The sequence below is a fragment of the Ovis canadensis genome, chromosome 2 (assembly GCF_042477335.2).
Source record: "Ovis canadensis isolate MfBH-ARS-UI-01 breed Bighorn chromosome 2, ARS-UI_OviCan_v2, whole genome shotgun sequence".
Classification (NCBI taxonomy): Eukaryota; Metazoa; Chordata; class Mammalia; order Artiodactyla; family Bovidae; genus Ovis; species Ovis canadensis.
The window spans coordinates 3,042,799-3,070,360 of NC_091246.1; the positions used below are offsets into that span (position 1 = coordinate 3,042,799).

General features: G+C 46.4%; 1 protein-coding gene across 25 annotated transcripts in view; it reads left to right on the plus strand.

Moving 5' to 3' along the window:
- CDK5RAP2 (CDK5 regulatory subunit associated protein 2) overlaps positions 1 to 27,562 on the plus strand; it is a 184,064-nt gene that overhangs the window by 9,801 nt on the left and 146,701 nt on the right. For all 25 annotated transcript variants that reach the window (XM_069575238.1, XM_069575236.1, XM_069575242.1 and 22 more), the window contains exons 2-4: positions 2,266 to 2,333; positions 5,641 to 5,708; positions 25,714 to 25,824. In XM_069575238.1, the coding sequence (XP_069431339.1) occupies positions 2,266 to 2,333; positions 5,641 to 5,708; positions 25,714 to 25,824 (247 nt within the window). The remainder of the gene's footprint in view (positions 1 to 2,265; positions 2,334 to 5,640; positions 5,709 to 25,713; positions 25,825 to 27,562) is intronic.

The window sequence follows — 27,562 nt, forward strand, 5'->3', positions numbered from 1 at the left end:
AGTGAATTAATGGCTGTGATGGAGAGATTATTTTTTGGGGCTCCAAAATCACCGCAGATGGTGACTGCAGCCATGAGATTAAAAGACGCTTACTCCTTGGAAGAAAAGTTATGACCAACCTAGATAGCATATTCAAAAGCAGAGACATTACTTTGCTGACTAAGGTCCGTCTAGTCAAGGCTATGGTTTTTCCTGTGGTCATGTATGGATGTGAGAGTTGGACTGTGAAGAAGGCTGAGCGCCGAAGAATTGATGCTTTTGAACTGTGGTGTTGGAGAAGACTCTTGAGAGTCCCTTGGACTGCAAGGAGATCCAAGCAGTCCATTCTGAAGGAGATCAACCCTGGGATTTCTTTGGAGGGAATGATGCTAAAGCTGAAACTCCAGTACTTGGCCACCTCATGGGAAGAGTTGACTCATTGGAAAAGACTCTGATGCTGGGAGGGATTGGGGGCAGGAGGAGAAGGGGATGACAGAGGATGAGATGGCTGGATGGCATCACTGACTTGATGGACATGAGTCTGAGTGAACTCCAGGAGATGGTGATGGACAGGGAGGCCTGGCGTGCTGCGATTCATGGGGTCGCAAAGAGTCGGACACGACTGAGCGACTGAACTGAACTGAACTGAACTGAACTGAACTGAGGGAGAGAAGCCCAGACTTGGGGATGTAGAGACCAGAGTCGGCTGAGCTTCCCAGTAAACTGTGTGTGTAGTTTTGGGGCCACTGAGCCTCCAACTGCAAAGAGTGGTGGCTAACTTTTACGATTTGTTTAGAAAATGGAGTTTGTCCTGGTGGTACTTACTGGAGGGAGTCGAGAATTATGAAAAATTAAAAAGGAAAATATTGAATCTCTCTCCTTTTCCTACAAATGATGCTTTTTAATATTTCACTTGTTATGTGTACTTATAGCCCCTGGTTTGCAGGACGGATTTGAGGTGATTTTAGTGCACATGTATTTTTTTTGTCTTCCAGTAACTGAAGGCATATCCTGCTTAAGTTTGCTTTTCCTTTTTCTCCAGTTATCCTCATAGCAGACACATTTTATGTAATCATTTTCCTGATGCTGAAATTTTATGATATCTAATTTTTTTGCTTGGTTCCGATGTTGAAGTTTCGTTCCAACTCCAGAGTTTGATGGTCAGACAGCGTTGTCCTAGGAACAAGATGGATCTGTATTTAGAGGCCTGGAAAGAGCAAATTGCCAAGAAGTCAAGCTGAACTGCCATAAGATCCTAGTTTACAGCTTGGGATAGAGAGGCATTGTTGGGTTTTATACATTAAAGACGTGGATTCTGGACTTGGTTCTCTGACTAACTGCCCTGAGACTGGCTAGGCTACTGAAATTATCTGGGCCTTAGAGCCTTCCTTTGTAAAATGCGTAGACCCTCAGGGAACTGGCCAGTTCTGGTGAAGGTAGATCATTTACCAGTTACAGAGCACTGTCTGTTTCACGGTGACAAGGGCACTTTGCTCCCGTTCATGGAATACTCACGGGGTGCAGGGCACTGGCTGGACACCAGGTGCCTTGTTTGACCACCAGTGACTGTGAAGTAGCTGCTGTTCTTGTACAGATGAGGGGAGCGGGGCCGGGAGAGGCGCGTGGCGGAGTTTGCAGCAGGATTCAGGGAACTGCGGTTCATGTTGGACCACCCCTCCTATCATGGCTTAGTTCTCTGTCAGGGTCTCCAGACCTCACTGAACCTGCTTGTGTAATTTAGCCAGTAAAACTTCTGGAATCAGTGAATTTTTCATTTTTGTCTGATGTTCTTAATGCATCCGAATTAGTACCTGATACTTTTAAGCTCATAGGCATATTGATAATGATAATAGTAGCATCGACAAAAACAACAGTCGATGCCTCCTGCTGATCACTTACTGTGTGCTAAGTGTTTATACGCACTAGTTTATTTAATCTTTACAGGTTGAGGGGTGGTGTCCCGTGTACTGAATTAATAAGAAAGTATGACTCAAGGGCATCAGTAGCTTAGGTTTGGCCTGGTGCCTCCGCGCCCAGCCCCTCGATGGCACACAGAACACTTGCTGTGTGAATGAATCCATGACCGAACCCCCTTACTCAGCTAGTGAGTCTTAGAGCCACAGCTCAGCCCCAGAGCCTGGGTCCCTCACTTCCGCGCTGCCTGCCCTGGGGGTAGCCTCGCTGGCGGGCGGGTGCGGCGCCGGCGGGCGGGTGCGGCGCCGGCGGGCGGGCAGTCTCTGCTGCTCAGATGGTGATCCCTCTTTTGTTGCACGTCTTCTCTCCTAGTGGCCTTGCTCTCAGTGTGCCCGATGACCCGGAAGGCGTCAGCCCTGATCCTGGTTCGGGAAACGGTGGTAAGTACCCAGAGTAAGAACAGGGGAAGTGGATGCTGGGCCGTGAGGGCCGTGAGCCCTTGAGCTGGGAGCCTGGGCCTGAGCTTCGGTGGGTCCAAGGCCCAGTGCTCCCCTGGCGTGGCTTGGTGCTCCCAAGAAGGGCGCGGTGTTTAAGGTAAATGTTGACCCGCTCCTCACCTTTCATAAGCACCAGGCTAGGGGACGGGATGTCCTTTGGGCCACACTTCCTGAGTTTCATTTCTCACCACCACGCTTGCCTAGGGGGTTCAGCCAGTGTTTGCTGAACTGAATGACCAGGGGAGGTTGGGTGTTGAGTCGGTGACTCGGTCAGGTTCAAAGGCTCTGTTGGGTCCTGCTCCCGAATGGCTGGAGGCCCTGGAGGGCTGCTGTCCAAACCAGAGCGTGCCAAGGCCTTCCTGGCAGGCTGCTGGATTCCGTGTGCTGGCTGGGGCCCGGCATTCCTACACGGGCCTGCCCTTCGGAGACACGCAGTTGGGCAGACCACAGGAGACGGCGCTGAGCAAATAAGCAGTCTGCTGGGTTGAAGCTGGATTATGAGGAAACTTTCTGTTCAGCAGTTTGCGTTTTGCTAAGCCTTCCTCATAATTTTTGTTTCTGAAAGAAAGTGGACACTCTCATCAGTATCTGTGGCAAGTGCTAATAATTTGCCTTGTTGAAATACCTTAGAGGTATTTTGACTGGTGTTTTTTTCCCCCGTCTCCAGAGTGTTGAGATTATGGGCAGAAAGGAGTTTTTAGAGCAGACAAGCTAAGTTTCACACAGTGAGCATATGTTAATTCTCCCTCAGGTTTTCCTTTAGAACCTGGCAACTTTTACTTTAAGCAGGCAGTGCAGCAGTTCTGGTTTCTCTGCCTTCTGCCCCCAGGCCGTTGGGACCGGAGGCTTGATCGGCCTGCTCCTTCATTCAGCCCTGGTGTGCATCGCTTCCTGCCAGGCTCGGGCCTCGTACTGGGGTTCAGCCTGAATCATGGCTCCAGTCATGCCTGGAAGGCAGGCAGTTAAAGAATGGTCGCGCAGCCAGCGGGCGGTGAGGAGCAGGTTTCCCCTCAGGAAGGAGCGGGGTGGCCGAGTGTCCCCAGCAGAGGAGCTGGCCTGGAGGCCTGGAGAGTGAGGGGCCCCGGGTAGGGACATGCGCGGTGACAGAGCCCGCCTGTCTGAGCAGCAGGCAGGCGGCTGTGTGCCCTCGGCCTGGCGTGCGGGACCTGCTGGCCGCCCCTGAGGCTCCCGAGCTTCTTCTCTGCTGAGCCCCGAGTGCCGTGCCCTCACCCCCCTCTACCGGCCGCCCCCTGAAGACTCAGCTGCAGCCCGCGCTTCCCCGGCTCTCCCCAGCCTGCCTTCCTTGCACTCTCCTCTCTGAATCTTGCATTTTCGCTGCATTTCATTGCATTTCTTCGTGTTGGCCACTTAAGGAGTATCCCAATTCGGACCGCTCCTCACCCGCCTTCCTTGGCCTAAGCACCGTGACCTCTGGCCTGGATTCTCCCCACTTTCTCCTACCTGATCTCCTCGTTTCTCTTTCAGCGCCTTTCATAAAGATCTATTCTCAGCAAGGCAGCCAGAGGGGGCCTATGGAAACCGAAGTCCCCCACGCTACCCCTGAGCTCGGAATCCTCGTGTCCTGAGGGGCCCTGCTCAGCCTGTCTCCCGGCACCTGCTCCCCCCTCTTCTGCTGTCCCCCCTTTATTGCTCTCCCATCTGTTGGCCTCTTGGCTGGCTCTCAAGTCCTCTAGGTCCCTGCCACCCCAGGCCTCTCTCTGTGTCCTGTCCGAGTCTGCCCAGAGGTCAGCCCTTCCTCAGTTTAACCACCTTATTTGTTTTCTTTTCTTTTTGCCATGGTGTGCAGCATGTAGAATCTTAGTTCCCTGACCAGGAATCGAACCCGTGCCCCCTGCCTCTTGCCCCTTGCGTTGGGAGCATGGAGTCTTAACCACTGGACTGCCAGGGAAATCCTTAACCACCTTATTGGAAGCTGCAGTCCTCGCCCTTCCCTTGCTATTGGCATTTCCTGTCCTTACCCACTGAATTGTTCTCCACAGCATTTATCACCATTGACTATGCTCTGCGAGCGCCATCGTTTATTGTCGGTCCCTTCTTTCTGGGCTATCGGCTCCTTCTCTTTGTTCTGTTTCTAGAATGGCACTGGGCAGAGAGTAGGCCCCCAGCGCCCACGTGGGGGAGGAATGAATTCATTCATTTGCTCAACGCACATCTCCTTAGCGCCTGAGCAGTGCCCAGCGCTGTGGCGCGTGCAGCCGTCAGCTCACACGTCCCCGTCTTGCCTGCTGGGCGCCCGCTCGCCACTGCTTCCCCACACCTCGCCTGGTGCTTGGCACAGTGGCGTGGGCTAATAAATGTTCGTCGAATTAGAGAAGCTGTGGAAAGATCTGGGTTTTGGCTAAGTCTGGAATTGCCCTAAAGCAGCGATCGGCAGTTTCCGACCGCGGCCTGCTTTTGAAAGTAAACTTCTGTTGGAACACAGCTGCTTGGCTTTTGAAGCGTCCCTGGCTGTTTTGTGTTGAGTGGTTGTGACAGACTGGGGGCCAACAGAGCCTGAAGTATTTATTGTCTCGCATTTTAAGAAAAAATGTGCCAACCCCTGCTGTCAAGTCAGACAGGCTTTGTTTTAATTGCTGACGTATGAAGATGACATCCCACCCAACAAAACAGATTAAGGACCAGCAGTAGGAATAGGTATCGTGGCATTTCTGCTTTGCTTGATGCCTGCATTCTTTGGGTCCATCTTCTGATACTTAACCGGGGGATTCCCTGGTGGTTAGGCAGTAAAGAATCTGCCTGCAATGTGGGAGACCTGGGTTTGATTCCTGGGTTAGAAAGATCCCCTGGAGGAGGGCATGGCAACCCACTCTAGTATTCTTGCCTGGACAGAGGAGCCTGGCAAGGTATAGTCCCTGGGGTTGCAAAGAGTCAGACATGACTGAACAACTCACACCTTTTTACATTCTCCTGACATTCACATGGTTACACTGGGGCCAGTTTAAGTAATTTTTAAATATTTGAAATATAATGACTTAACCGAGAAGGCAATGGCACGCCACTTCAGCCTTTTCTTGCCTGGAAAATCCCATGGACGGAGGAGCCTGGTGGGCTGCAGTCCGTGGGGTTGCACAGAGTTGGACACGACTGAAGCGACTTAGCAGCTGCAGCAGCAGACTCAAATCACAAGACAGAATATAATGTGGAAGCTATACTTTTTTTCCTGCTAGTAGGGGTGTGGGGCGGTTTGCCTGTTGTGACATTTTCCTGTGTCTGTTTTGCTTTTTTATAGTGCTCCCAAACGTGTCGGAAGAAAAGGTGTCTCCCACCAGAGCACGGAACATGAAGGACTTTGAAAACGTAAGTAGAGACACTGAATTAGCATCCCTCAGGGCTCCTGTCTGTGCCCGCTGTCCAGCAGACCCACAGGGAGCCTGGGTTCTCGAGAAGCGTCCAAGCAGGATGAGGCAGAGTTTGGAGGAGTGCCGGGGCTCGTGGGCTCTCTCTGGAGCACTGCAACATTCCTGCGTGGCTGGCCCTTTGCACACAGGCCAGTTACGGGCTCTGACAGCATCACGATTTCCAGTCTCGGGGAGTTTGGTGTATTTCTGGCGTCATGAAGATGAAGATGTCACCATGGAGCACAGTTGAGAGGCGCTGAGGGGTTGCAAGGGCTTCCGCGGTAACTCAGCTGGTAAAGAATCCACCTGTGATGGAGGAGACCCCAGTTTGATTGATTCCTGGGTCGGGAAGATCCCCTGGAGGAGGGACAGGCTACCCACCCCAGTATGCTTGGGCTTCGCTGGTGGCCCAGGTGGTAAAGAATCCGCCTGCAGTGAGGGAGACCTGGGCTTGATCCGTGGGTTGGGAAGATCCCCTGGAGGAGGGCATGGCAACCCTCTCCAGGATTCTTACCTGGAGAATCCCATGGGCAGAGGAGCCTGGCGGCTGCAGTCCAGGGGATTGAAAGAGTCGGACACGACTGAACAGCTAAGCATAGCGCAGCAACGACATGTGGCCGGAGCTTCCCTGTGACGGAAGGCACGTTACTTGTGGTCCCCACTGACTCTGTCCTGTGACTGAGGTTTTCTGTATTAGCCCCGTTTTACAGGTAGGGAATCTTAAGACGAGGAGGGACCCACTTACGGTCACATAGTACGTGAGTGACAGAGCTGGAATCTGAGTTCAGGATTTTAATGGCTCTAAAGCTGTTTATTCTCTCTGCCATGTGGGGCGGCCTCTTTGCGTCTTGCAGGCTGCGTCTTTGTTGAACGGAACGGGAGCGATGTATTCCCAGGTTGGTGTGGTAATTGTCTCAGCGTGGATTGCTCGGTGATGGATTTGACTTCAGTGTTTCCCGTCTGCCAGCATTGTGTGCTTCATTTGTTAGTGAACGGGGTCTGTTGTCAAGTAACAGGAAAATAAGGTTATTTCCCCAATTCCAATTCTGCTTAACAAGTTACCTGCTCAGCGTGCTCGTTTATCATGGGAAGAATTAGACCCTTCTTCATTTGTAACCAAATGAAATCCATACTATGCAAGACACGGGAGATATTTATCGGGGAGAGGACGCAGGAAGCAGAGGGAAGGACGTTCCACAATCATGTTTCTCTCTCCCCAGTTGTCTTTCCCGAACAGAATGGGACTGTCTCTGGATTTAATTTAGAACACTCATTACTACTAATAGTTATCTGCAAACCACCAGTGACCAATTGAAGAAATGACTTGTCAGATCTCTAATGGAAACAAGTAATTCTGGAGCGTTGAGTTGTTATAATTTCAACTGTACAACCTGATATATGCTGTAGGGTCTGGGGCCTCAAACAAATGAGATTTGATTATTCCACATCGTGTATAATTAAAATGTGCTCCACTATTAAATGGTTGTTCGTGTTTTATCATAAAAGTAATAATAGCTACTGTTTATTGAGCTCTTGCTCTGAGTTGGGAACTGTAAGTGTTAAGCTCTTCATATATATTACTTTAATATTGAAGCAGCTCTGCGAGATACAGAGTTATTTAATTTTTGAAAGGCACAGCGTTGATTTTTGTTTCTACATGGAAACATCTGCCAATCTTAGAGTTTCAGCTTCGCATGTTGTCCGCTGCCTTTTGAACTGGGAGAGATCTGAGAATCGAGTCCAGCTCCCCTTTATGGACTGTAGCCCACCAGGCTCTTCTATCCATGGAATTTTCCAGGCAAGAGTACCGGAGTGGGTTGCCATTTCCTTCTCCAGAGGACCTCCTGACCCAGGGATCAAACCCGGGTCTCCCGCATTGTGGATAGACGCTTTACCGTCTGAGCCAGCAGGGGAGAGGAGAAACGGAGATGCGAGGTGGCAAGGCCGTTCTTAGGCGCGGTTTGTGCCCAGGGCCGCGGGCTCTGAAGCCAGACCACCTGCTCATCCGCTTCTGCCAGGTGACCTTGGGTGGCCTTAACCTCTCTGCACTTTCTTTGTCTTTAAGATGGGCATGTTGTTAGTTTCTGCCTCCCAGGGCTGTCGTGCAGATTCACGAGGGACGGTATGTGACGCACGCGTGCCCGGCAGAGCCCGTCCTGTGTGCTGCGCGTTCTCCTTGCGCTTACAGTTATGTTTTTCACTACTGCGCTCCTGCTCTGTCACGTGGCTCACATTTCTCTTTCTGAGGTGTGTTCCTGATGTGACCCAAACACTGACTTTCTTTTCTTTTTTAAATTTTTTTAATTTTTTTTTAATTTTAAAATCTTTAATTCTTACATGCGTTCCCAAACATGAACCCTCCTCCCACCTCCCTCCCCAGAACATCTCTCTGGGTCATCCCCATGCACCAGCCCCAAGCATGCTGCATCCTGCGTCAGACATAGACTGGTGATTCGATTCTTACATGATAGTATACATGTTAGAATGCCATTCTCCCAAATCATCCCACCCTCTCCCTCTCCCTCTGAGTCCAAAAGTCCGTTATACACGTCTGTGTCTTTTTTCCTGTCTTGCATACAGGGTCGTCATTGCCATCTTTCTAAATTCCATATATATGTGTTAGTATACTGTATTGGTGTTTTTCTTTCTGGCTTACTTCACTCTGTATAATCGGCTCCAGTTTCATCCATCTCATCAGAACTGATTCAAATGAATTCTTTTTAACGGCTGAGTAATACTCCATTGTGTATATGTACCACAGCTTTCTTATCCATTCATCTGCTGATGGACATCTAGGTTGTTTCCATGTCCTGGCTATTATAAACAGTGCTGCGATGAACATTGGGGTACATGTGTCTCTTTTCAATTCTGGTTTCCTCGGTGTGTATGCCCAGCAGTGGGATTGCTGGGTCATAAGGTAGTTCTATTTGCAATTTTTTAAGGAATCTCCACACTGTTCTCCATAGTGGCTGTACTAGTTTGCATTCCCACCAACAGTGTAGGAGGGTTCCCTTTTCTCCACAGCCTCTCCAGCATTTATTGCTTGCAGATTTTTGGATCGCAGCCATTCTGACTGGTGTGAAGTGGTACCTCATTGTGGTTTTGATTTGCATTTCTCTAATAATGAGTGATGTTGAGCATCTTTTCATGTGTTTGTTGGCCATCTGTATGTCTTCTTTGGAGAAATGTCTATTTAGTTCTTTGGCCCATTTTTTGATTGGGTCGTTTATTTTTCTGGAATTGAGCTGCGGGAGTTGCTTGTATATTTTTGAGATTAGTTGTTTGTCAGTTGCTTCATTTGCTATTATTTTCTCCCATTCAGAAGGCTGTCTTTTCACCTTGCTTATATTTTCCTTTGTTGTGCAGAAGCTTTTAATTTTAATTAGATCCCATTTGTTTATTTTTGCTTTTATTTCCAGTATTCTGGGAGGTGGATCATAGAGGATCCTGCTGTGATTTATGTCTGAGAGTGTTTTGCCTATGTTCTCCTCTAGGAGTTTTATAGTTTCTGGTCTTACATTTAGATCTTTAATCCATTTTGAGTTTATTTTTGTGTGCGGTGTTAGAAAGTGATCTAGTTTCATTCTTTTACAAGTGGTTGACCAGTTTTCCCAGCACCACTTGTTAAAGAGATTGTCTTTACTCCATTGTATATTCTTGCCTCCTTTGTCAAAGATAAGGTGTCCATATGTGTGTGGATTTATCTCTGGGCTTTCTGTTTTGTTCCATTGATCTATATTTCTGTCTTTGTGCCAGTACCATACTGTTTTGATGACTGTGGCTTTGTAGTAGAGCCTGAAGTCAGGCAAGTTGATTCCTCCAGTTCCATTCTTCTTTCTCAAGATTGCTTTGGCAATTCGAGGTTTTTTGTATTTCCATACAAATCTTGAAATGATTTGTTCTAGTTCTGTGAAAAATATGGCTGGTAGCTTGATAGGGATTGCGTTGAATTTGTAAATTGCTTTGGGTAGTATACTCATTTTTACTATATTGATTCTTCCGATCCATGAACATGGTATATTTCTCCATTTATTAGTGTCCTCTTTGATTTCTTTCATCAGTGTTTTATAGTTTTCTATATATAGGTCTTTAGTTTCTTTAGGTAGATATATTCCTAAGTATTTTATTCTTTTCATTGTAATGGTGAATGGAATTGTTTCCTTAATTTCTTTTTCTACTTTCTCATTAGTGTATAGGAATGCAAGGGATTTCTGGATGTTGATTTTATATCCTGCAACTTTACTATATTCATTGATGAGCTCTAGTAATTTTCTGGTGGAGTCTTTAGGGTTTTCCATGTAGAGGATCATGTCATCTGCAAACAGTGAGAGTTTTACTTTTTCTTTTCCAATTTGGATTCCTTTTATTTCTTTTTCTGCTCTGATTGCTGTGGCCAAAACTTCCAGAACTATGTTGAATAGTAGCGGTGAAAGTGGGCACCCTTGTTTTGTTCCTGACTTTAGGGGAAATGCTTTCAATTTTTCACCATTGAGGATAATGTTTGCTGTGGGTTTGTCATAGATAGCTTTTATTATGTTGAGGTATGTTCCTTCTATTCCTGCTTTCTGGAGAGTTTTTATCATAAATGGATGTTGAATTTTGTCAAAGGCCTTCTCTGCATCTATTGAGATAATCATATGGCTTTTACTTTTCAATTTGTTAATGTGGTGAATTACCTTGATTGATTTGCGGATAATGAAGAATCCTTGCATCCCTGGGATAAAGCCCACTTGGTCATGGTGTATGATCTTTTTAATGTGTTGTTGGATTCTGATTGCTAGAATTTTGTTGAGGATTTTTGCATCTATGTTCATCAGTGATATTGGCCTGTAGTTTTCTTTTTTTGTGACATCTTTGTCAGGTTTTGGTATTAGGGTGATGGTGGCCTCATAGAATGAGTTTGGAAGTTTACCTTCCTCTGCAATTTTCTGGAAGAGTTTGAGTAGGATAGGTGTTAGCTCTTCTCGAAGTTTTTGGTAGAATTCAGCTGTGAAGCCGTCTGGACCTGGGCTTTTGTTTGCTGGAAGATTTCTGATTACAGTTTCAATTTCCATGCTTGTGATGGGTCTGTTAAGATTTTCTATTTCTTCCTGGTTCAGTTTTGGAAAATTGTACTTTTCTAAGAATTTGTCCATTTCTTCCACGTTGTCCATTTTATTGGCATACAACTGCTGATAGTAGTCTCTTATGATCCTTTGTATTTCTGGGTTGTCTGTTGTGATCTCTCCATTTTCATTTCTAATTTTATTGATTTGATTTTTCTCTCTCTGCTTCTTGATGAGTCTGGCTAATGGTTTGTCAATTTTATTTATCCTTTCAAAGAACCAGCTTTTGGCTTTGTTGATTTTTGCTATGGTCTCTTTTGTTTCTTTTGCATTTATTTCTGCCCTAATTTTTAAGATTTCTTTCCTTCTGTTAACCCTGGGGTTCTCCAATTCTTCCTTTTCTAGTTGCTTTAGTTGTAGAGTTAGGTTATTTATTTGACTTTTTTCTTGTTTCTTGATGTATGCCTGTATTGCTATGAACTTTCCTCTTAGCACTGCTTTTATAGTGTCCCACAGGTTTTGGGTTGTTGTGTTTTCATTTTCATTAGTTTCTATGCATATTTTGATTTCTTTTTTGATTTCTTCTGTGATTTGTTGGTGATTCAGAAGTGTGTTGTTCAACCTCCATATGCTGGAATTTTTAATAGTTTTTCTCCTGTAATTGAGATCTAACCTTAATGCATTATGGTCAGAAAAGATGCTTGGAATTATTTCGATTTTTTTGAATTTATCAAGTTTAGATTTATGACCCAGGATGTGATCTATCCTGGAGAAGGTTCCATGAGCCCTTGAAAAAAAGGTGAAATTCATTGTTTGGGGGTGAAATGTCCTATAGATATCAATTAGGTCTAACTGATCTAATGTATCATTTAAAGTTTGCGTTTCTTTGTTAATTTTCTGTTTAGTTGATCTGTCCATAGGTGTGAGTGGGGTATTAAAGTCTCCCACTATTATTGTGTTATTGTTGATTTCCCCTTTCATACTTGTTAGCATTTGTCTTACATTTTGCAGTGCTCCTATGTTGGGTGCATATATATTTATAATTGTTATATCTTTTTCTTGGATTGATCCTTTGATCATTATGTAGTGGCCTTCTTTGTCTCTTTTCACAGCCTTTGTTTTAAAGTCTATTTTATCGGATATGAGTATTGCCACTCCTGCTTTCTTTTGGTCTCTATTTGCGTGGAATATCTTTTTCCAGCCCTTCACTTTCAGTCTGTATGCGTCCTTTGTTTTGAGGTGGGTCTCTTGTAAGCAGCATATAGAGGGGTCTTGTTTTTGTATCCATTCGGCCAGTCTTTGCCTTTTGGTTGGGGCGTTCAACCCATTTACGTTTAAGGTAATTTTTGATAAGTATGATCCTGTTACCATTTACTTTATTGTTTTGGGTTCGGGTTTATACACCCTTTTCGCAAACACTGATTTTCTTAAAGGCAGGGAGAGCCTTCTGTGCAAGCACGTTTAGGGCTTATGTTTCGGCTTTATGGCTGTGGCCCTTCGGCTGCTGTTAGGGTTGTTTTTTTTTATGTTTTTATGTTTTATGTTTTTTTTTTTTAATGACATTAGTATTTTTTATCGTAGCACTTTCAAGAACAAATTCTGCAGTTGAAATTGAAATGACAACATGGTTCTCACTGTCTCCCTTTCAGGTCTTTATAAGTCACTGAAAATCTTCATCTGGCTTGAGCTACTAAATGCAGGATCTCTATGTTGGGATGCTTATAGGAAATGCTCTTGGCATCTAATGCTGATTTTACAGTTCACATACATATTAAAGAGAGGACTACAATACTTTGGACTTACAGGGGAAACTCATGATTTTTTTATTCTAGTCTTGGATTGTGGATATCTGAACATCAGAGTCTGTTAACGAGGGTCTGGCAAAATACAGGCCTCTTGGTTTTGCTTAGAGTTCAGGCATTCATCAGTGAATATTTTCAAATCCATGTCCTGTGCTGGGGCTAGGGAGTTTGCAGTAGATTAAGTGCTCATCAGGAGACTCCCAGTCTGTTTAGGGAGATGGATAGGAAACTCATGCAGTGATTGAGGTTAAGTCCAGGGCGCTGTGGGGCATAGAGTGGGGCCTGATCCTGGCTCAGGCGACTCTGGGCAGCCTCCCTGGAGCACGTGTTCTTGAGTTGGGTCATCAAGACTGGTAGGGATTAGCCAAGGTGGGAAGACTGGGAGATGACCCTAGGCACAGGGGCTCACACGTGCCAAAGACACAGAGAGAGCATGACGGCATGGCTCTCGGGAACCCAAGTGCCCTTTGGTTGGAAGGAGGCTTGGGGGGTGCTTGAGCGAAGTGGGGCTGTTAAAGCAGGTGGGGCCAGATTCTGCCGACTCTTGCATGTTGCACCGCTTTGTCTGAGTTTCGTCCTGAAGATGAAGGGGCGTCAGTGGTAAGTTTTAATCTGGGGAGGGAAGTGACTGGAGTCACTTCACAGATGAGCCAGGCTGGGTGCTCTGAGGCCAGGGGTGCCGTGATCAGTAAGGAGGTGCAGTGAGTGGTGTGCTCTGGAGGCGTGGAGAAGAATCAGAACAGCAGCGCTGAAAGAGCCCCTGGGATCGGCTCATCCCGGCCCTGCGTCTGACACACGGGCCTCAAGCCCGGAGACGGGCAGGGACTTGCTTGGTCTTTGAACCCGGGCCTTTGTCTTTCTGCTGCACTAGGCGTGCTGTGTGAGTCCCCTTCTGACATGTGAAAACCGCGCGCCTTCTTGTGAGTCTGTCAGCTGGGGACCTGTTGTCTAATCCCTTCCTCAGCTGAGGTGTCGTCCTCTGAACGGCAGGCCTAATGGTAGGAGGCTGGCAGATCAGTGTGGTCTTCAGTGGGAGCCTGTCTTGTTGGTCCTTCTTGGATGATGACATCGTGGGGAGTGCCCCGGACCAGGAGGCTGGGCTAAGCCGCGTTCTGTAAAGGCCTCTGCTTCTCTGGTGTGACCGGTTTCAGAGAAACAGTCTGTCTCTTCCTTCGTCTCTCTCTAAATGCTGTGAGTGAGTGGGGAGACCCAGAATCGGGTTCAGTGTGTCCAGTCCGGGTAGCTGTTCTTTATTCACGGATAGAAGCGTTTGCGTCTGGCTTTTCCTGTGACGTGTAGCTTTCTGTCTCTGTTGATGCAGGTGGATAGTATTGTTTAATGACCGTCTTGAGCTCATAAAGATGTGCACTCAAAGGGGTGGGTTGAACCGTAGCTTACGTAAGCTCTTCCTGCGCGCCGTTCAGACTGTCCGATTCCTCGCCGTGATAAAGCGGTGGTGAGGGTCCTGGTCGCTCTCTTTGTACACTTAGGTGCTCTTTTCCCCTCAGGGCAGGTTCTGCTGCTCCTGTCTCCAGCCCAGCTGCCCTGAGGTTCTGGTGTTTGTATCGGGGCGCTTACTCCGTTCTGTTGAAAAGTCTTGGTCTCAGTGAGGCAGTTGGTCCGCTTTAGTGTTTTACCCCGCCGTGGCTAGGAGTTTGCATCTTCGGCTTTGCCCCGAAGCCTCCGTGTGCTGCGTGTCTTCCTGCCGGAGGTAGCTCCCCTGCCCCTCAGCCCCACCTGGCGTGTGTGGCCCTGAAGTGTCTGCAGCAGCGTTGTACGTGGGTGCGACATGTTCCTGGGAATGACCAGAGTTGAGTGTTAGGTCTGGCGCTGTTGCACTGGCAGGTTGCTTCTAGAGCCTTCTCTGTAATGCGGGGCTGGATGCGGTCTTCCCCTCGGAACTGGTGGCGAGGGCTCCGTGAGTCCTGGTGTGGAAGGCCCCTCGCTCGGTGCCTGGCGCGCGGCGGCCCTCGGTGCCCACGTCTGCTCTGTCCTGAGGGCCCTGCTGCGGCCAGCTCCCCTGCCTTCTCCTCGTCCGTTGTCAGTCTCCACAGACCCTGCTGTGATGTTGCTTTGACCTTGGAGCAGAATCCCTGACTGCTTGCTGTGGCCCGGCCCGTGTGACCCTGCCCTGTGCCGCCGGCTGCGGCCGTCTCCCATCACGCCCTGCCCTCCAGCCTCTGGCTGGCCTTCCTCAGCCACGTGGCCGGGCCTTCAGCGTGCTCCTCCCTGCGGGGACTGTCCTTTCTCTTCCTCCTGAGCGCCAGGATCCTTGCCCTCCATGGCTTGGTCCCCACGCGACTTTATAGAGAGGCTGTCCGCAGCTCCCTTCCCGAGTGTGCCTGGGACCCAGCCTCAGGTGCAGTGTTCCACCGGGAGGCTTGTGACTGTTTGCAGTTACGTGTTTTATTGGTGCGATTGCTTAACTTTGTCTCCTCTGCGGGGTCCTTCATGCTCATCACCCAGCTGAACAAGATGGTAGTCAATGAATCCTTATTGATAGAAATAAGTGTGTTGCCATGTAAGCTGTAAATTTTGGCTGCCTTACCTGTGCAATGGGAAAAGTGGTATTTGATGCCTAGGGTTGTGGTGAGGGTTCAGTAGCACCTGCCAGAACAGTGCCTGGTATCCGGGTCTTAAGCCGATGCGGATGGCTGCTATGTTCTTGTGAATCAGGTGGCTGGAGCAGTGTAGCGGGAGGGAGGGGCACGCAGATTCCCCCCAGAGTCTTAGGAGAGCAGGCAGTGATGAGGGTCGGGGAGGCTGAGAAGGAGAGCGGGGCGCCTTCAGAACCAGGCGGGCGAGCAAGAATCATGTGGGGCGCAGGTTGGCGGAAGTGGAGGAGGGCACTCTGGGGCTGACAGAGTGACTGTCACAGCCGCTCTGTGGTCCTGGCTCTGCAGGAGATGGGGCCCGTCGGGTCCAGAGGTCTTGGAATCAAGTCTGGTCAGTGTTCAGCGCAGAGGCTCATCTGTGTAGTAGGCTGGTCTCCTGCACGCTGGGTCGAATGCGCTGACTGCTCAGACCTCTGCGTGTCCTGGCCACGCCCTCCGCAGACCTGGCCAGGTGGCGGGCTGGGCAGCGTAAGTATTTACAATCTTTCTGAAGGCCATTTGGAAAGAGATTTTGATGGTCATAACAATAGTATTACTCTTGAGCCCGATAATCCATCTTGGGGAAACCCATCCTGAGGGAAGAGCCCAGCAGGAGGGAAGAGCTGCGAGTGTGGCGCTGTTGCCACGTTGCGTGTGAGTGTGAAACATCGGGAACGAGGGAGCTACATTTTATGTTCGTGATCTCTTTGGCTTATTGCAATAAGCTTGTCATGAAGGTGTTTCCCAGGTGAGGAAGCTGAGCTTGGAGAGATTCAGAGATTCGCTCAGGAGTTTAGTGTGATGGAGAAACAAAAAGAAGGCCAAACGCACAGCTGGTCTTTCTGGTCGGAAAGCCTGCCGGCGTTCTTCTGGAACACACTGAATGCCTGGGTGCTCAGCAGGGAAATGGTTAAGCAATTGACTGTGAATCAATTCAGTGGGATTCGGTGCCGTCATTTTAAGTGATAATTATGGGAATTCTGTAGCAACGTGAAAATATTTAAGACATGTTAGGGGAAGCAACGGATTATACAAATTCACTTCTGTTACAATTTTACAAAAAAATGTGTATTCATGAGCAAAGGCTGAAAAGAATATATAGAGAGTAGATTTCATAAGCTAGTTGCATTCCAGGTGTTGTTTGGGTTCACTTTTAAAATCCTGTTGTTGCTCCAGTATTGTTGGTTGATGAATAGATGTTTGCCTAGCAACAGTTTTCTGGGTGTTTTGAGGACCCTGGGAGAGTACTGGAATCAGAAGCCAATCCCAGGGTGTCTTCTTCGTCTTCCTAACCCCACTTAGCTGCTGCTGGCAGAACTGTCTTACGGGCGGTGTTATTTACCAGAAATGAACTCTGGGCAGCAGGATTTCATGGTTTTTGTGATGTCTGGGTGAATGGTCTAACAGTTTTTGGACTTTCAAAGAGGATAAAAAAAATTTATGGTGGCTCGAAGGTCTGCGTATTGAGGCTTGAGTGAGAAGTGGATTCATTCTGAAAGTGATCCTGTGTTTTCTGCTTGCTCAGTGCCAGGCTCTGCCAGGTGCTGTAGGTCACGTAGTTGTCACAGCACCTCCATGAAGTAATTGACTTTGATCTTCTTTTTATTGATGAGCGAGCAGCGACTCAAAGTTGTGCAGTGGTTTCCCCAAGGTTAGGTGGCCCACAGGTGACAGCGTTGGGAGTTGAGTCCACTTCTGGCTCCACTGACTGCAGGGCCCCTGCCCTCGGTCCTTGTTGCTTGCAGTCCAGAGGTGCCCTGGAGGCTGAGCCTCCGCTGCGGAGTCCCCGGCCCTCTCAAGCCGCTGAAGCTGATGGCCAGGTCGCCAGAAGCGCGGCTCCTGGCTGAGAGTTCGGTCGGTTGGAGTTGCCGTGATTCTTTTTATGCTGTTGGCTTTCGCCTTTCTTCCCTTTTGGATGGTGCCCTAGGCGCGGAAGGCCTTTGACAGGGAGTGGGAGGAAGTCACGATGACCGCGCAGAAGCCTCCAGAGGGTGTCCTGCCGCTGAGCTGGGACCGAGCTGGGATGGTTCCTCTTTCAGAGGCTGCAGTCGGGTCGCCGGGGCTGGAGCCTGGCGAGTACAGCTCTCGTGTTCACCTGCTTTTGAGCGCTGAGTTTCTGAGTCATATTTGATGGATTTCCAGGTATTTATTCCGCTGTATGGTGAGCTATTCTCAGTGTTTCCAGTCTTTTTCTTTTTTTCATTTCTTAAACTTACTTCAAGTGCAGATGAAAAGTACAAATGAAAAGAATATTAACGTTTTAAGTTCTTATGCGATGCCAGGCACAATACTAAACATCCCAATTAATTTCTTTTAATCCTCATAATAGCTCCCTGAAAGAGGCATTATTATAATCCCATTTTTATAGATAAAGGAACTGAGGCACACAGAATAACGAACTTGACTAAACTCACACGGCTAGTAAGGTAGCCTGGACCGGCTGTATTCATTCATTCAACACGTGTTGATGGAACGGCCCTGTGCCCCAGATACTGCGCCACAAATCTCAGGGGAAACGGCCACGAGCGGATAGATTGCAAGGGTCCCTGCACTCCACAGGTGGACGACCTTTATGTAACAGGCGTGATCGCAAATAGTGCACGTGTAAGGATCGAAGATGAAGGCAGGTTGTGACAGCTTCTAATAAGAAAGTAAGAGTTCTGCGTGAGAGAGTGACTTGGTGGAGGTAGTGGAGATGGCCCTCTCTGGAGCCAGTAGTCAGGAAGGGCCTTTTGGAGGCTCTGACTTTTAAGCTGAAGCTGAGATGGAAAGCCTGAGGTTGAACCTCCCCGGCAAGGGCTGCAGGAAGAGCTGTGCGCAGACAAGGCCCGGCTTCTGTGAGGACTGGGGAGGGTGGCGCATTGCCAGCAAGGGGAAGAGCCAGATCACACAAATCTGCGGCCACAGCACCAAGCTTCTTTCATTTTAATTTTTGCAGCCCCGCGGACTGTAGCCTTCCAGGCTTCCCTGCCCGTGGAATTTTCCAGGCAAGAATGCTGGAGTGGGTTGCCATGTTCTTCTCCAGAAGGTCTTTCCAACCCAGGGATCAAGCCTGCGTCTCCTGCATTGCAGGTGATTCTTTACCACTGAGCCGCCCGGGAAGCCCAGGAAGGTTTATTCCAAGAGTGGTGGTGGAGCTCCCTCGGGAGTCCAGTGGCAAAAACCTGGCTCTTCAGTGCAGGGGTTGTGGGCTTGATCCCTGTTGGGGGAGTTAAGATCCCCCATGCCTTGGGGCCAAAACTTAAAACCAGAACAAAATCAATAAAAGACTTTAAGAATGGCCCACGTTTTAAAAAATCTTAAAAAAGTGATAGAAAAAAGCAATGTCTGTCTGACTGTGAAGCCTGTAGGTCTCTCCTTGTATCACATGGCCTTCAAGAAGCTGGTAAACACGCCCAGCCTTCTGACCACTCCATTGTTATTGTGTATTACCGACCATCTCTTTATGTTGTAGACTAAAATACAAAAGGGGATATGGTTCCCCATCTCTTAGAGACGGATTGGGTAGAAAGGAAATCCCCCAGCTGGTAGACCGCAGTGTGATCGGCTGCTGTATAAAGAGATTAAAGGCTGTGTGGAAACATCTAGGAGGACCCCAGGCCTCCTTGGTGGGGTCGCCGGAGAAAGCCCGATGAAGCCTCTGGCATTAAGCAGAGGACGAGACTGGCATTGCTGTGGAAAAGTTGGCGCCTGTATTTCATTTTATTCATTGGGGCTTGGCTGCCGTTTGCAATGACCTTCTGAAGGCTTATTTACCTTTTCTCATTAAAAAAAAAAAGTTCTTCACCTATAAATAGAACAAATATTCTTTCAAATGTTGCTAAGAATTTTAGCAGCAGGCACAATGTGGGCATTCTCAGCAACCTCCATAAATAATTTATTGGTAGCCAAGTAATGGAATAAGGTTTCCCTTTATAGGAAGCATCTGGCGGGGTAGACTTTTTGTTTGAATGAATGTTTTATGTGCTGTTTCCTTAAAACATTTAAAAGGGAGGCTTTACTGAACCTATCAATTGCTTGTTCTCTGTTCTTCTTAGCCACAAAATTGAAACTTTTAAGTGTTAACAAGGGGCCAGGGGTGGAAAATTTGAAATGTACTTAATGTAGAGTATGCTTGTCATTTTCTTTTATCAGTTGTAAAAGTATTCAAAAATTTATTAAAAGGAGTATTATGTGCTATTACCAATTACTATTTAAAATGTTGAAGAAAAGCCCCAATGACTATGCATTTATGGTGATGTAGTAACATTCGAGGACAGCAATTAATATTTTACTGTGTTTTATTTTTGTTGTCGCTGTTCAGTCTCTTAAGTTGTGTAACCCCAGGGACTGCAGCACGCTGGGCTTGCCTGGAGTTTGCTCAGATTCCCGTCCATTGAATTGGTGATGCTGTCTAACCATGTCATCCTCTGCCACCCCTTTCTCCTTTCGCATGAAATAAACCCCTGCAGTTATAAGTGTTGGCTGAGTTTTGACATACGTATACTCCCGTGTAACTTTTGTCATAATCAAGAAATGTATTTATGTGGTTTTTTTTTTTGGTATATGTGTATATGGTTGTAGGGTCGTGTGACTGTCAACCACAATCGGAATGTTCCAAAAGGCCAGAAATCCCCGAGTGTTCCCTCTCTCTGGTGAGACCCTTCACCCAGACCTCTGGCAGCTGTCCCTCTGTTCCCAGCCCCTGTGATTTTGCTTTTTCCAGAAGTCATATCCACCTTGCAGTCCTCTGAGGGCAGCTGCTTCCCCTCACCGCAGTATCTCTGGAACGCCTCTGCGTGGTCACGTGCCGCAGTGGAGCGTGTTTGTGCAGCGTGTGGGTGTGCACTCTAGTCATTCCCCTTTAGAAGAGCGTTCGAGTCCTCTCCGTGTTTTGGTGATTATTCGTAAAGCTGCAGTAAACATTCCTGTATAAGTGTGTGTGTGTGCGTGCGCATGAGTTTTCACTTCTCTAGGGTAAACACCTGGGACTGGAGTCGCTGAGTCATATGGTAAATGTAGTTTTTTTTTGGTAAAAACCTGCCAAACTGTTATTCAGAGTGACCGCACCATTTTGCACTCCCATCAGCAGAGTACGGCGCTCCGTTTGCTCCACATCGTCGTCTGCATTCGGTATTGTCGATTAAAGATTTTTTTTGGCCATTCTAATAGATGTGTAGTGGTGTCTCATTATAGTTTCAAGTCACTGTTTCCTGATGGCCAGAGATGCTTAAAAAGCTTTCCTTGCACTTATTTGTCATCTGTGTATCTTCTCCTGTGCGGGGTTTTTTCAAATTTTTTGCCTGTTTATTTTATTTTATTTTATTTGAGTTGCTTTCTAGCAGTGACATTTTTAATTGAGCTGCTTTCTAGCAGTGACATTTTGAGAGATATTTATGTATTGTAGATACAGTTCCTTGGAGAAGGAAACGGCACCCACTCCAGGGTTCTTGCCTGGAGAATCCCAGGGACGGCGGAGCCTGGTGGGCTGCTGTCGGTGGGGTCACACAGAGTCGGACACGACTGAAGCGACTTAGCAGCAACAGCAGCAACAGATACGGTTCCTATGTTGGATTTGTGATTTGAAAATGTTTTCTCTCACTGTGCAGCTTGTCTTTTCATTCTCTCAGCGCTGTGTTTTTCCAAAGCAAACTTTTAAAATTTTGATGAAGCTCAATTTATTGATTGAAAAGAAGGGTTTCCAATTCATGAATTTGGTAAGTCTCCTCGGCTATTTAGGTTCTTGATTTCACCAGACATACACAATGTCTTAGCAGATTTGTTCTTAGAAATTTTCCCGTTTGGAGATATTGTAAATGGTATTTAAAAATTTTCCAGTTTTAGATCGCTTGTTGCTAGTATATTGAAATATGATTGATCCCTGTATGCTGACTTTGCTAAACTCACTTAATGAATTCTGGGAGCTTTTTTGGGTAGACTCCGTGGAATGTTTTGTTTTCACGTTGTCTGCACATACGGGTGGTTTTACTTCTTCCTTTCCAGTCTGGATGCCTTTTATTTTTTCCCCTTGTTTTATCACAGTGTCTGGAACTTCAGATACATTTTGAATAGGAATCATAAGAGCCAACAGCCTTTCTTTATTGTTGATGTTCGGGGAATAGCATTTCGTTCCTCACCTTTAGTAAATACGTTTTTTGTAGATTGTGATTTTTTTGTATATGTCCTTTAGCAGATAAAGGGTGTTTCCTTGAATTCCTAGTTTGCTGAGTTTTTATCTTGAATGATTGCTGAGTGTCTAATGCTCTTTCTGCGTGTCTTTCCATGATCATATGTGTTTTCTTCTTTGGTCTCTTAGTTTGGTGAATTACATGGATTGGCTTTGGAATACTGAAGTAGCGTTAGATTCCTGGGATAAGTCCCTCTCATAATGTGTTACTGTGTTTCCAATTTTCCAAAGAAAGGGAATACCAAAGAATGTTCAAACTACTGCAGGATTGCACTCATCTCACATGCTCACAAAGTGATGCTCAGAATTCTCCAAGCCAGGCTTCAACAGTATGTGAACTCCCAGATGTTCAAGCTAGATTTAGAAAAGGCAGAGGAACCAGGGATCAGATTGCCAGCATCCATTGGATCATAGAAAAAGCAAGAGATTTCCAGAAAAACATCTACTTCTGCTTCATTGACTACACTAAAGCCTTTGACTGTGTGGATCACAATAAACTGTGGAAAATTCTGAAAGAGATGGGAATACCAGACCACCTGACCTGCCTCTTGAGAAACCTATATGCAGGTCAGGAAGCAACAGTTAGAACTGGATATGGAACAACAGACTGGTTCCAAATAGGAAAAGGAGGACGTCAAGGCTGCATATTGTTACCCTGCTTATTTAACTTATATGCAGAGTACATCATGAGAAATGCTGGGCTGGAGGAAGCACAAGCTGGAATCAAGATTGCCGGGAGAAATATCAATAACCTCAGATATGCAGATGACACCACCCTTATGGCAGAAAGTGAACAACTAAAGAGCCTCTTGATGAAAGTGAAAGAGGAGAGTGAAAAAGCTGGCTTATAATTCAGCATTCAGAAAACAAAGATCACGGCATCCGGTCCCATCACTTCATGGCAAATAGATGAGGAAACAATGGAAACAGACTTTATGGTGACAGACTTTATTTTCTTGGGCTGCAAAGTCACTGCAGTTGGTGATTGCAGCCATGAAATTAAAAGACGCTCGTTCCTTGAAAGAAAAGCTATGACAGGCCTAGACAGCATATTAAAAGGCAGAGACATCACTTAACTGACAAAAGTCTGTGTAGTCCAAGCTGTGGTTTTTCCAGTGGTCATGTATGGATGTGAAAGTTGGACCATAAAGAAAGCTGAGTGCCAGAGAATTGATGCTTTTGAACTGTGCTGTTGAAGACTCTTGAGAGTCCCTTGGACTGCAAGGAGATCCAACCAGTCCATCCTAAAGGAAATCAGTCCTAAATATTCATTGGAGGACTGATGTTGAAGCTGAAGCTCCAGTACTTTGGCCACCTGATGCGAAGAACTGACTCATTTGAAAAGAGTCTGATGCTGGGAAAGATTGAAGGCGGGAGGAGAAGGGGACGACAGAGGATGAGATGGTTGGATGGCATCACCGACTCAATGGACGTGAGTTTGAGCAAGCTCTGGGAGTTGGTGATAGACTGGGAAACCTGGCGTGCTTCAGTCCACGGGGTCACAAGGAGTCGCACACAACTGAAGAACTGAACTGAACTGAATTTTTAAAAATTCAGTTGAGGATTTTGAGTATGTCATTTAGAGGATTTAGTCTGTAGTTTTCTTATAATATTTTTGTCTGGTTTTATGAGGGTAACGCTGCCCTCCTAAAATGAAGTGAGAAAGTTCCCTCATTTTCTATTTTTTGGAAGAGATTGTATAAAATTGGTAGAGATTTAAATATTTGGTAGAAATTGCTACTGAAATCATCCTGGGATTTTCTTTCTTGGAAGGTTTTAATTGCAAATTTAAGTTTTTAAATAGCTATAGGAGTGTTCGGTTTCTCTTAATTTCTTCTTCGGTGAATTTTGATAATTGGTGGCTTTGAAGGAATTGTGTGATTTCATCTAAGCTCTCCAGTTTACATGTCTAGATTTGTATCTATTATTCTCATATTATCTTTTTAATAACTATGGGATCTGAAATAATCCTCTTTCATTCTTGATATGGGTAAGCCATCGCTCTCTTTTAATTTATTTTTTTACCAGTTTGGCTAGGTATAATTAGTTTCATTAATCGCTTGAAAGAGCCATCTTTTAAAAGTGATTTTTCCTTATTGTTTCCTCTTTTCCTTTTCACTGGTTTCTGCTCTTATGTTTATTATCTTCTTCATTCTTTTTGCTTTGGGTCTATTTTGCCCTTTTCATGGTTTCCTAAAATAGAAGCTTAGATTATCAATTTGAAATATTCTTTTTGAAAACAATTATTTTTATTGGAGTGTGGTTGGTTCACAGTGCCGTGCTAGTTTCTGCTGTACAGCGAAGTGAACCACGTGCGTGTCCATGCAGAACACACACAGTGACTCTACGTGGGGAAGAAGCGCTGAGGTTCGTTGCAGAGCGCTGAGCGGAGTTCCCTGAGCTGCACGGCAGCTCCTTGTGAGTGAAAGTCGCTCGGTCGTGGCTGACTCTTTGCGACCCCACGGGCTATACAGTCCATGGAATTCTCCAGACCGGAACACAGGAGTGGGCAGCCTGTCCCTTCCCCAGAGGAGGTATCGACCCAGGGTCTCCTGCAGTGGGGTGGATTCTTTATCAACTGAGCTATCTTGTATATGTTTTCTTTTCTAAAGCATTTAATAGTATAAGTTTCCCTCTAAATATTACTCTAACTGCATCCGACAAATTTTGATTTATTTTCATCTTCATTTATTCAGAATATCTTTTGATTTCCTCTGGTACCTGTAGATTGTTCAGATGTGCTATTTCATTTCCAAGTACTTGGGAATTTCCCAGTTTTCTTTCTGTTGTTGATTTCTAAGTTTATGTCCATTCTGGTCAGGGAATGTAGTTTGATTTCAGTTCTTTTAAATTGGTTACATCTACTTTATCTCTTTTCCTCTCCCTGCCCCCTCATTAGGGTGCTAATTGCAGATATTATGACAGCACCCTTGAGAACTTCAGCATGGATTTCTTGCTTAGGACATTCTCTTACAAACTCATACTACTCTTGCCTGGTGGAAAGTTGTTATTCACAGTCCCCCAGCTGTCTCCATAGAGCGTAAAAAGATTTCAAGAGTCACTGTATGATTTTATTGTACTTCATAGTCAGGCCTCTGTTACTTCCATTCATTTAGGAGAGTCCCCCAGCCCTTTTTGTCTTGAGATTGTCATGAAGATTTCTGGAGAGTCCGAGTCTGTTGTCTGCAGAGCGCCCTGCAATTTGGATTTGTCTGATTGACTACTCCTGATCAAACGTCTTAAGGAAAGCTGTGTTCATTCGCGGTTATGTCTGGCTGCCCTGGGTCCCCCTTGCTGCGCGCAGGCTCTTTTCTCTGGTCGGTGGCGAGGTGTGGTGGAGGTGTGAGGGCTCCTCGAGGCGTGGCTTCTCCCGTCTTGGAGCACAGGCCCCGGGCTCACGGGCTTCAGCTGCTGCCCGACTCAGGCTCAGTAGGTGCGGGCCTAGCTGCTCCATGGCGGGTGGAAGCTTGCTGCACCAGGAATTGAGCCCACGCTCCCTGCATTGGCAGGCCGATTTTTATCTACTGCGCCACCAGAGAAGTCTGACAACTCTTGATTAGTTGCAGGTTAAAGGTTGTCGGTATTTTGGGAATTGCTTGGCCGTCCAGTGGTTAGGACTTGGCGCTGTAACTGCCAGGGTCCAGGCTCAGTCCCCTGGTCGGGGAAATAAGGTCTCACAAGCCGTTAAGTTTCCACCCCCCCCCCCCGAAAAAAAGAGAGAGAGAGAGAGAAGATTATAGCTATTTTAGCATTTTTAAATGAAATTGCTTACTCTCAGTGGCTCAGTTCGGGAGGCACAGCATGTCAGCCTGCCCCACCCGGGGTCGTAGTAACATATTCTGTTGATTAGGGTGATGTCTGCTAGGCTTCTACATCGTGACGGTATGTTTTCCCGAATGATAAGCCATCTGTGGGGTGACCCTCTTGAGAGGGTGGGAATACCGTGCCCTCCAGCTCTCTCACCCCGTGCGTTTGTGTGCTTATCTCGGCCCGAGCCGTTTATTTCTCCGTGGGTGTGTGTGTTAGTCGACTTTAGCAGTTGTGTAATGGGGCTTTTCTCTTCCTGCTCCTCTCTACGCTTATTAACTTGATTTATTTTGTAAAGAAGAGCTTCCCCTCTTCCTTTCCTTTACTTTACTAACTCGCTTTCGGTGTGGAGTCATGAGCTCTCTCTCTGCACTCAGTCACCGTTCATTTCCATGCTCAGACTGTCCGCATCCGGCTCTCAGTCCTGGGTTTGGGTGGCTGTAGCAGAGCTGAGCTCTTCCTCTCTTTGTAGCCCTGGAAGCCGTGGGCGTCGTGCAGGCCTCGTCCCTCAGCCCTCACTTCCCGTAACCCCTGTGTGCTTATTTTCTAGCAAATCACTGAACTGAAGAAAGAAAACTTTAACCTCAAGCTCCGCATCTATTTCCTCGAGGAAAGCCTGCAGCGGGAGCGTGGCGGCCGCTCGGAGCGCGCCTGCAAAACCGTGAGTGCCCCGCCCGGCGTCCTTCCTCGTGGCCATTCGAAGCAGCAGCTCCATTAATGTTTGTTCCCAAACTTGGCAGGAATAGATAGCGCTGCTTTCCCTTCATTTGGATTGATTACAGGGAGCGTAAAGATAATAGAATGACCTTAATACTAAGCAAAGCGATACAAGATTAATTTTAATGGAGTCTTTCTCTCTTCTTAAGATGGAATTCTGACTTACCATATCTCAATTGCTGTTTTCTCATTATTTATAATTGAGACAAAGAGTGAAATGGTGGCATGTCTTTGGAATTGAATCCTGTTGTTACTCACTTGTGTAACTGTAGGCAAGTCCCTTCAGCTGTCTGAGCTTGCTTCCAGAGTTAAGTGATAACCCCTCTGTCCTGGGGTTATTTGTGTGGATTAAATTGAGTTGGTAGATGAAAAGCCTCAGCACACAGTCAGCCCTCGACAGGGATCGTCATTGTCTTACTGAGGCTTCCATCGGCAGCCCAAAGTTAGGGTCGTCATTTTTTCCTGTGACATGACTCTATTCCTTGCTTACAGTCTGTTCCTATCTCAAGCCTTGACCTGGAGGCCTCTGCCTGAAAACAAACCCTGGTTCTGGGAGTTGAGAAAAGAACTTGGCTCTCTTGAAAAGGCAGGAGTACAAACAATATTTTAGTGCCCCTCTCTTGACTTTCTTTAGGAGATTAGCCCTTGGCCTGAGACTTATTCCTTTTTTTTTTTTTTCTTCTTCTGAAGTTTGCACCAGTGGAAACTTTTGAAGGAGGAAAACGAATGCTCCTTGAGTTTTAGTGGGTGGACTTAAATGGACTTGTCTTGAAGACGGATTGTATTGTGCTTCTGAGCCTTTTCAAGAATTAAAAAGCTCCCTTGTCCCTCAAGACCCAATTTTTTGTTTCCTTTATTGTGGGAGAGAAAGGCAATGAGGATCTCCCCATTTTGGGAAAGAAGTGGTGATGCAATCAAAAAAAAAAAAAAAGCCTGTCACCTATAATATTTCCTACTTATGTGTGATTGTCATGTGCCTCAGGATAGATATGGGTGTTAGGAAATCCCAAAGAAGGAAGCTGCTTCCTCCTGGCCGGGCACCTGTCCTGAGTGTTTCTACCTTCATCATCTTTTTTTAATTCTCAAGACAGGCTTGTCCCGTGGAAATGATCTTTATCTTGCAGGAGAGGAAACTGAAGCTCAGGAAAGATCAGTAATGTGCTTGCTGTTATGTCCCTGCGCCGGGAGGTGGGCTTTGACCCTGGGTCTGCCGGCCTCACCGTGCTGTGTGGTTTCAGCTCTTCTTTTTCCACTGCCTGGCTAGATGGGTTGATTTGATTGTACTTTTATTTAAATTTTAATTTTTTGCATAGATGTACATGGTTCAGAATCAAAACGTATAGAAGGTATACACTGGAAAGACTTTCTTCCATCCTTGTCTCCTGGTTCCCTAGATCTAACCAATATGATTAATTCTTCAGGCAGAGAAATTTAATGTGTCTGCAAGCAGCCGTTGCGTGTGTGTGTATTATGTATCAACGCCCTCTTCACATAAATGTGAGCATGTTCTGCTTTGATATTAACAATATCCTGTATATGTTTCCTTAATAGTGGTTTAAGAGCTTCCTCATTTTTTTTTATAATGATATTCAGTTTGATACCTATATGGTGTCTTGATTTTCGGTTTAGAAAATTTGGTCACCATGTATATAGCTTGATCACCAAGTTTATAGCTTGAAGTA